Source organism: Bactrocera latifrons, unplaced genomic scaffold (genome assembly GCF_001853355.1).
Source record: "Bactrocera latifrons isolate USDA-ARS-PBARC rearing strain unplaced genomic scaffold, ASM185335v1 scaffold_65, whole genome shotgun sequence".
Taxonomy (NCBI): Eukaryota; Metazoa; Arthropoda; class Insecta; order Diptera; family Tephritidae; genus Bactrocera; species Bactrocera latifrons.
Window position 1 is genome coordinate 36572 of NW_017537323.1, and position 9166 is coordinate 45737.

The 9166-nt window shown below is 39.5% G+C and overlaps 2 protein-coding genes across 2 annotated transcripts; both read right to left on the bottom strand.

The window, feature by feature from the left end:
• Positions 1-503: 503 nt before the first annotated feature.
• Positions 504-2847, bottom strand: LOC108975461. The gene is made up of 3 exons (XM_018943956.1): positions 2167-2847; positions 1432-1606; positions 504-1345 (listed from the first exon to the last, which is right to left on the bottom strand). Exons 1-3 carry the CDS (start codon positions 2793-2795, stop codon positions 521-523), a joined length of 1629 nt encoding a protein of 542 aa, XP_018799501.1. The 5' UTR covers positions 2796-2847; the 3' UTR covers positions 504-520.
• Positions 2848-4619: 1772 nt separating this feature from the next.
• LOC108975443 (uncharacterized protein C1orf43 homolog) lies at positions 4620-6323 on the bottom strand. Its single transcript, XM_018943929.1, has 4 exons — positions 6085-6323; positions 5856-6015; positions 5579-5801; positions 4620-5518 (listed from the first exon to the last, which is right to left on the bottom strand). Exons 1-4 carry the CDS (start codon positions 6238-6240, stop codon positions 5071-5073), a joined length of 987 nt encoding a protein of 328 aa, XP_018799474.1. The 5' UTR covers positions 6241-6323; the 3' UTR covers positions 4620-5070.
• Between the last annotated feature and the right edge of the window lie 2843 nt (positions 6324-9166).

Genomic DNA, 9166 nt, shown 5'->3' on the forward strand with positions numbered 1-9166 from the left:
TTTCAAAGAAGTTATAGGCATACAAATTGTTAAATTTACACGTCAAGATTTAGTAATGAAATTTTTCGATTTCGACATGGAGTTAGCACGTAAATTTGCCTACAAGCAATGGCAAAAGTTGCTCAGTGTTTATGAACCGGCACCAAATTTGCAAGTGATGGAAGTTACCGTGCGAGTGCCAGTGCGCGAACCACAAGAAACAAGCGAAAAGCCAGAAAGAAGGTTAATGAAATCAATTAAACCAGCGAGACGTGAATATGATGAGGATGGACCACAACAAGTAGMACTGGCATTGCAGGATTTGAAGGGTCCTCAGGTTATACATAAAGGATTAAAATAGTTCTTATTTKAAATTAAACTTTCTTATAAGTGTGTACATATTTTTTAATGTATGTTTGCAAGTAATTTATGTACATATATTTGGGATGACATTAAAATGTATTATGTTCATATAATGCTTATTTGAAAGTGTATGTATGCATCTAAAAAAARTTCTTGATTTAGATATTACCTCAATTATTTATAATGCTAGAGAGTGTCTTTTTGTWTGTTTTGCCGTTATTTCCGTACATCCCTCACTGGCTTCCGTACTTTCCGCGCGGGCTTGCGTACTTCCGTCACAGACTGCCGTATCCGCCTCCGTGTACTCTTCCACACAATTATGTGTTACCTTTCCAATTGCAGCACCAATTTCAAGTGCTAAATTATCAAACGCATATTCACCAAATGAACTTGAACGCTTCCACGCTGTATCCGTGCTCCATACTTGATCGTGTTTATGTGCGCCGTGCTCACTACTAAAGCGATACCGATTTGGTGTTCGTGGCGTTGTTACGCTATTCCGCCAATAGCGATACAAGTCGCCGCCAGGCATGCCACCAGCATCTTCTGGATCAGTATCCCAGTTGCCATTTGTACCAGCACTAACAGCATCAATGCGCCCGTCCACTGTTGCATTTTCGCAACCATATTCTATCAAATCGTTCTCTGCTGGCGACCTTGTGGTATGATGTGTAGTGCAACAAAAACACCGCGAACGGCGTAGACAACGACAACAAAGTATGTTGCAGCAAAAATCGGATGCTGCGCGTAAACATTCAAAGAATTCAGGCATAAAGCAWGGATTGATTACAGCATAGACAAGTATATTTGTACTAAGCTGTAGCGCATTCAAGGTTAAACAAATCATATCCAGSTTTGCCATCAAGCCGAAATTTACACGAGATACGTCGCCACCAAAAATTAAATTTAGTGCATTTTTACGTGAAGTAAGCGCTGCGGGCAACTCACCAATCATGTACAGTATAATTAAAATTATAATTGTTACAGTTAGTTTGAGCTGATGCTGCGTAACGAAAGGAAACGGAAGGAAAAAATTAARTWGGAAAATTTGATACAAGTTTTATTTCCGTTGTAACACTTAATACCTACATGATAACGCTTTTTTGCCGTTTTTGCATTATTATTTCCACATCGCTCAAATTTTTTGCTCTGTTTGGTCCAACGTCGAAAAGCTACAATTATGGCTATATTGCCGATCATGAGGAATATAGCTGGTAGCACTGTCAACAGTGTGAAAGAACACCAGTTGTGTATTTTGTAATAACTGAAAAATGAAGCAAGTTAAATTAAAAAGAAAACAAAAAAAAAATTAAAATTGGGAACTAAATAGATAGAAGAAAATGAGGTTTACACTGTCAATATATTGTGTTGTGCCTTTCCYTCTGTCACAACGAATAACATAAGCCCAACACACTAATAAATGCCAGTATTCTGCTGTGTGTTATTGGGGCTAGTTAGAAGTTAGATAAATCTTTCTATATACATRCATACGTATAATTACACATATTATTTACATGGGCATTTTCACAAATATCTATATATATTTGCTAAAACGTTTGACGCTGCATTGATTTTATAAGCGATAAATTATGTGATAATCGTCAGCAATGACGTGTTTATCATCTAATTTAATTATAGTTTTTTATAACTCCACTTCAATCAGCACAACAACAAAAGGCAATTGCAAATATTTACGTGTAGCAGAAGCGAATGTACGAAAATACATCAACACATACATATACACCCTTAAGAAAGCTGTTAAACAAATGTCAACCGTTTTCTTTTGATTTGGTGTCAAATTGAAAATTCACTCGCCTTACTTACATGGTATAGTATAATTTGTGTGTTACAAAAGTACCGTCGTCATTTACCACGAAAATTAAAAAATAAGGCATATTTAGAATCACCGAAATAATAATAACTATAACAATAATACGCCGTGCAATTTTGCGCCGACAAAAACGCGGTGGCCCACAACCATTGAAGATGCCGTAATTTAAGTAAATCCAACGGTCACAACTAACGCTGCCAASTAAAAGATTCGCCGCACCGGTGCTGATGCCAAATAACGGTGTTTGCCATTGAAAATCGTACGCCGTCCAGAAATGGCTGTGGAAGAAAATACTGCGCGAGAGTGCGGTAAATAAAATGAGCAAGCAGGAGAAACAATCCAGCCAAGCGAGCGCAGCGAGATAGGAAAAAGCCGATGGCGTCATATTAGGACGCATAAAAACTATAGCATTAATGAAATTTGCACATAAACCGAAACCTGAGAATATGGGCACGATAAAAGCGTAAATCACATATGCCGTCACAGTCGGTTCAGCACGTTGCCAAACACATTTTTCGACCGAAATGTATAAATCCGGTGTTTCGACTTCAATATTGTTCAACGTCAATATGAATTCCGTTGCATTTTCGATGTCATAGTTAATACCAACAATGCATTGCATACTTTGCTGAGCATATAAAATATTTCCGTTTTTGTCTGGAATTATCGCAACTTTTATAACTCGACACTTTTTATTATTTGTTTATTTACTTTCCGCACCACGTTCACGCGTTGTCAATCAACTGATTTTAACTGAAGGATTACAAGAGAGAGTATGCATCTGTTTTGCACCAACTGTTATCAGTATGTTATGCCTCAATTGGGGGGTTCAGCGGCGCGCACAACGTTAACCGCCAGCAGATATGCTAATTTGACTATAATGATAAGAGCGTTATCAGTATCAGTTGTACGCCAAACCGCCTATAAGTATGCTAACAAGTATATCAGTTCATTTTGATTATTGAAAAAGCAAATAATTTGGTTAATATTATATTAATTAGACGTCAACAAAGTCAAAACACGGTGTGATTCCCACGACAGCCGGTTCTTKKTTACTGGATTTGATCAGAATTTGTTATTTCAACGATGTAACCCTGTTTGAATCCACCTCGGGTCGGTGTAGTACATGCAATAGAGGGAGTAATATTAAGATCTGCTCAGGCTTTAATGCTACTGCGGCGTAAGCCTCTATGGCTGATCAAAACGTTACATCAGCCAGTGCTAGTTCATTCCGCATACGARCACAATTATTGCAAGCATTATCAASTCGMAAAACGAAGATTATAAYMTTTGGAGAAACTTCCAGCWGCAGGGTTGCACCACGTGCTGGGATTAAGCCTAATTYGGGCCGGAGTAATCTTTCCTCGTTTATTGTAGAAGGCTACATTTAAACTCTACCTTAGGTAGATGTAATACATGCAATGAATGTAGCTACATATCTTAAGCCTTGCGAGAACTACTCAGCAAATTCCTGATTAATCGCAAAGTCTATTCGGAGGAGAAAGTTGAATTTATAAGCCGTAAGCGAGTATCGATAGCGGTGGTCCAAGAAACCATGTTAAACAGCCGCTCAGATCCATGCATGATGTGCWGGTATCAACATTATATGTAGGGAGATAATGGTGTGGGTTTAGCCTTTATAATACACAACACTGTGCAATAACGTGTAATTGGTGGTCATTTCGACCGCAGGGATATTGCCCTTGAATGTCGAGGTATAGCTGTCCGGTCAAGAGTTGTAGATTTTTATTTAATATTTTTAATTAAATTAATTTTTTATTAAATATATACCTCGCTCTGTTACATTTGGAACTGGCGGCACAGATAGACGATCGGTCATTCTGCAAAATGAACGATGAAGCCTTGCTCTCCTGACATTATCATTGTAAGTGGTGGTCTAAAAAAAGTTTARCCTGGGGTCTTATGCAAACCCTCGCTGGTCGCAGCTGCTACGATTGCTTCATTCCGGCTGCAAGAATCGCGGAACATAKCCCCARTTTCCCAGCCGAAGCAGGATCTCAATTTGGAGATTCGGCGATGGGTTAATCAACATAAGCGGACAAATTGGGTAGATCACTTGCGGGCACGAAACCTCTCCACCGGTATGAGGAAGCTTCGCACTGCTGTCAAGGCCTTGTCTAATCCGAAGAAGCATGTTAACCGGGTCGAATTTCAATAGACAAGGCCAAACGATGTGATGAAAGAGGGGTCGCACCCACTAAAACCTGCCAACAAAGGGGGAAATCCCACTCATCTTACACCCTTCTGGACCGATCCCGTCAAACCTAGGACTGTCGTTAGATAATTTTAATGACAACCAACCTGAATATTAATAAAAGCTATAACAACAACAAAAACACAGCGTTTAAGGAATGGTCCTAGGAAAATCAATCCACATTATCAATTTAAACGCATTAGGTTAAATTATGTCAAAATTTTTTCGATATAATCTTTCTGATAAATATTTATTATAACACACAGTGTAATGAATTTTGCCACTATTTGCGACGTACATACATCTTACTAGTTTATAAACCTTATATTGGAAAAAATATTACATATTACATATAAATATACCTAGAATATTATTTTATTTAAGGTTAAGCTTCATTAATACTTAATGAAAATATTAGTCTTTTATACTTTTTTTTTATATAGACTTCGAATTAACCTTTGATTTAGGTCGATAATATGAAAATCATCCTGTTGCACGCAATCAAACCATAAAGTGCTGATGATTTGGTTGATACAAAATTTTTTAAACCACTCATATAACACTTGTGTTAYTTCTCCAACATTCTGTTTATGCACTTTGATTTGCAGTTTTTCATTCATTTTGGTAGCAGACGCCTCAACGCACTTGTCATGTAACGTGCCCGCGCCGCATACTCAATCAATCAAACAACACTTGAATTAGGTTGAAATTGTACCGATGAAATGCTCATCACTTCATTATCTTCACCTTCCACATCCTCTATGCGCACAGCGTCATTAAGTCCACCATCGTCTCCCCCTGAGTTATTAATGTCATCATCGTCGTCATCATCCAGTGTAGGGGTTTTAATGCGATTGCGTATTATAATATCGCGCTCGGTTGATGGTTGCAAATGTAAGGGATTATGTGCTATATCCACAGTATCCATGTCACGACCTTGTAAACCTAATGTCAAATTCACTTTCGATTGCTGCCCCACGGTTAAACCAGTATTTGATGGCATTTTAGGTGTGGTTGCAGGTGGACGCAAACGCGCAGGGTCCAACAAGGAATGCATTTTTGTTTGTTTTTTTGGTGTGCGTGCAGGTGATGTTTTGCGTGAACTGATTAATGATTTTAATTGTTTAGCGCTAAAAAAAAAATTGAGAATTATATAATTTACTGTGCACACTAAATATATATCTCCTTACGCTTCAATTAGTTTGAGTAATAAACGATGATATGCTTCATATTCCTCACTGTCAAATTCATTAGGATCGTGTCGGGCGTGCTCATACATATCGCAAAATTGATGTATCATGCGTTGCTGTCCCGAGCCATTAAGTGTGGTGGCAGCAAGTGTAGTAAGTAGAAAAGCTCGCAAACTGTCGTACGGATGTCGCATGCTACCATCGCTACGCATTATCTCTGTTTCTATAAAAAAATTACGGTTTGTAAAAAAATGCGTATAATTAAATTTTTGCTTACCCAAAATCTTTACATCGTCAACAGCTTTCATGCGATAATAATAAGGTGGTAACGGCTGATCCGTACGCAAAATGTATTTATCATCTGCCCATAGTAACCGCGGCTCTTGTGCAATTTTCTGTATGCAATCTAAACGACGCTCAATCTCTTTGCGTAGTGTCTGAAARATCATGTATTATAAAAGTAAGTATAAATATTTAGTCTATGAATTTAACTGCTCTCGACATACCTTCTTTGCATCATTACCTACGGGTACGTGTGGCCCGCGTCGACTTCTTAGTGTAAAACGCATAATTTGTCGTTTGGCGAAGATGAAAAGCATCACAAAAGTCAGCACTCCGCCTCCTATTATAATGATTATCATAACACCAGATAGTTGCTCCATTTTGTTTCAGTGACTTTTTAATACTGAGTATATTATTTATTTATTTTTATTTATTAATTAATGGCTACAATACTTTTCTTATCTAGTTTGTTTTTATAAAAACAAAAGCACCACCAATAGGTGCAGCAAAACAGCTGTTATTTATCAGTGCCTATTGTGAATGGTTCCAATGATACAGGGTAAGTTTTATTAGTTACAGGTATATAAAATAAGATTTTCAAAATTTGTGGAAATTCGAACATTAAAATAAAACGGCGTGACTTGTCATGTAACGGAATATGGACCAGAAAATGTATTACTTATAAATTTTGTAACAAGAGAGAGTCTCATAGCTCCTTTTTTAGAGACGGAAAATTTACTTTTGCTTAATGGACTATTCACATACAACTTACTTTCGTTTGCTTAGAAATTCATAATGATGCGGGAAAAGAAAAGGGTATGTTAGAATGAACGCTTTGCTTTCAGTATTTCTTTCTAATAAAAATGGGGACTGCTGTTTGGCAAAGTATAAACAGATTGAACGTACTCAAACACAAGCATACATCGAGCTCTCCTGTCAAAGCAAAGCGAGGTAATAATTTTTGACAGCGGACATTACCTGTTGATAGCCTACATGCCACCTATCGGTTAATCACCTTTAAATTATCTCACAACGGTGCCAGAGATTTAAAGTTTCTATAAGTTTCTTAATGCCCAATTGTAAATTCCAACCGAAACTCTAGTGTACATGTGATCATTCAGTATTTCTTGGGATAAACCATCTCAACATCGCTTCTATCGGGCGTATTGTGTGAAAGAATAAAAAGCCCACAGTCAACAAACTGATTGGACCTTATGTGGAAATACGGTAGGACTAAATATCACCGTTATACCGTTAAAAACAACCGTTGTCCTTTTAGTAGGCGAATATCTCTTCCGGGCTGAGATCCATATTACTTGGTGGCAGGGGTTTTTGGGGGGTCTCAAGACGTCAACTTCTGTGGCGCCACATTAGACTCAATCTTACCGTGGAGAAGGTATGTGGATTTAACACTGTCCAAAGCCACCAAGACACTCATGATGCGCAGACGCCTAGCCAGTCTTTGGTAGGTCTCCAACTACCAAAGCTGCAAAGGGTCGCCTGTGTCTGCGCTTCAGGGGTAATGCSCACTTCCCCCATAGCAGCGTTCGAAGTCATGGTGGAGCTCATATCGTTGCATTTAGTAATCAAACATGTAGCGAAACATATCATGTTGCTATTGGCAGCAGAGCGTTTCGGCAAAGGGATAATAATGTCTTCACAGCAAATGAAGACCCTAGTGGAATACACCCTTCTTCCAAGAGACGGCGTTATGAAAAGAATTAACTTTAAAAAGAATTTTAGAGTTACTCTCGGCTGTAAGGCAGAGCGGAATGATTCCACGCTCSACATACTGCTTAGGGGCAGCAAAGGCATTGCGGGACCGCATACCAAACTATCCATACCAATGGGACGTTTTCCAAGCATSTTTCAAGCAGAAGTCTTTACTATAAGTCAACCAGAATACCCCCGTTAGTCCAGCGGCACTAAGGGCGATCTCAGCGTATGAGTTAAATCACTTCTAGTGGAGTAGAGTATAGAAAGGCCGAACCGCCTATCAGGGTGCAACAAAAATTAGGTAGGGGCATTAAGGGGCCGACGAACCAACTAGCTCTGCGGCAGCCTCCAGGATGATGGGGCCAGKACCATGCAATGCAGTGGAATCCTACACTTTAAAGGARCTGCTCCGCACGGAGGAGAGGGTGGGGAGAGATCAGCATTGGYAGGCAGCAGGAATCCGCCATGCTAAGCTATTACTGGTGGGATACAACCTTGCAAGGTTTAAGGAAATTATCAACCTCCCCCGAGWCAGATTCCGCCTCCTTGTCGCGCTTTATACAGGGCACTGCATGCTTAGGAAACGCTTGTCCAACATGGGCACAGTCTCTTGCGCATACTGCCAGTTCTGCGACATGGAACAGAAAACTCCAGAACACCTGATTCTAGATTGCTCGATTTCAAAGCTGTTTTTGACAGCACTAAAGGATCTGTCTTTATGCCGCTATATCTGACTTTGGTATCCCTGCAAAACTAATACGGCTGTGTAAACTGATGTTGAACAATACGAAAAGTTCCGTCAGGATCGGGAACAACCTCTCCAAGCCGTTCCATACCAGACAAGGCGATTACCTATCGTGCGACTTCTTCAATCTACGTCTGGAGAAATAATTCGAGCTGCAGAGCTTCATTGTGCAAGTACARTCTTCTATAAGAGTATACWGCTGATGGCGTACGCCAGTTATATTGATATCGTTGGTCTCAATGCCCACGCCGTTAGTTCTGCTTTCTCCAGACTGGATACGCAAGCAAAGCAAATGGGTCTGGCAGTGAACGACGGCAATGCGAAATGTCTCCTGTCATCGAACCAACAGTCGTCCCACTTGAAACTTGGGTCCTCACTGTTGGCAGTCATAACTTGGAAGTCGTAGACAATTATGTCTATCTTGGAATCAGTATTAACAGCAATAACAATGTCAGCTTTGAAATCCAACGCAGCATCACTCTTGACAATAGGTGCTTCTTTGTACTGATTGGCAATTGAAGAATAAAGTCGGCCCTCGACGAACAAAAACCTAAATCTATGAGTCAGTCATCATACCTGTCCTGCCATATGATGCAGAGGCTTGGACGATGACAACATCTATTAAGTCGGCATTATGGGTTTTCGAGAGAAAGGTTCTGCGGAAGATTTATAGTCCTTTAAGCCTTGCCAATGGCGAATATCGCATTCGATGGAACGATGAGCTGTACGAGTAATAGGACTACATTGATATACATAGTTCAAAAAGTTAAGAGACAGCACCTACGCTGGCTAGATCATGCCGTCCCGAATGGGTGACAACACTCCAACTCTTACTTTCAGAGCTC

Bases quoted from the DNA above. Each gene is read 5' to 3' on its own strand.
- LOC108975443 (XM_018943929.1), bottom strand. From the start codon at position 6,240: ATGGAGCAACTATCTGGTGTTATGATAATCATTATAATAGGAGGCGGA. The intron at 5,802-5,855 runs GTAAGCAAAAAT...ATTTTTTTATAG, and splicing joins TGACGATGTAAAGATTTTGG to AAACAGAGATAATGCGTAGC. The intron at 5,519-5,578 runs GTAAGGAGATAT...TTTTTTTTTTAG, and splicing joins TTACTCAAACTAATTGAAGC to CGCTAAACAATTAAAATCAT.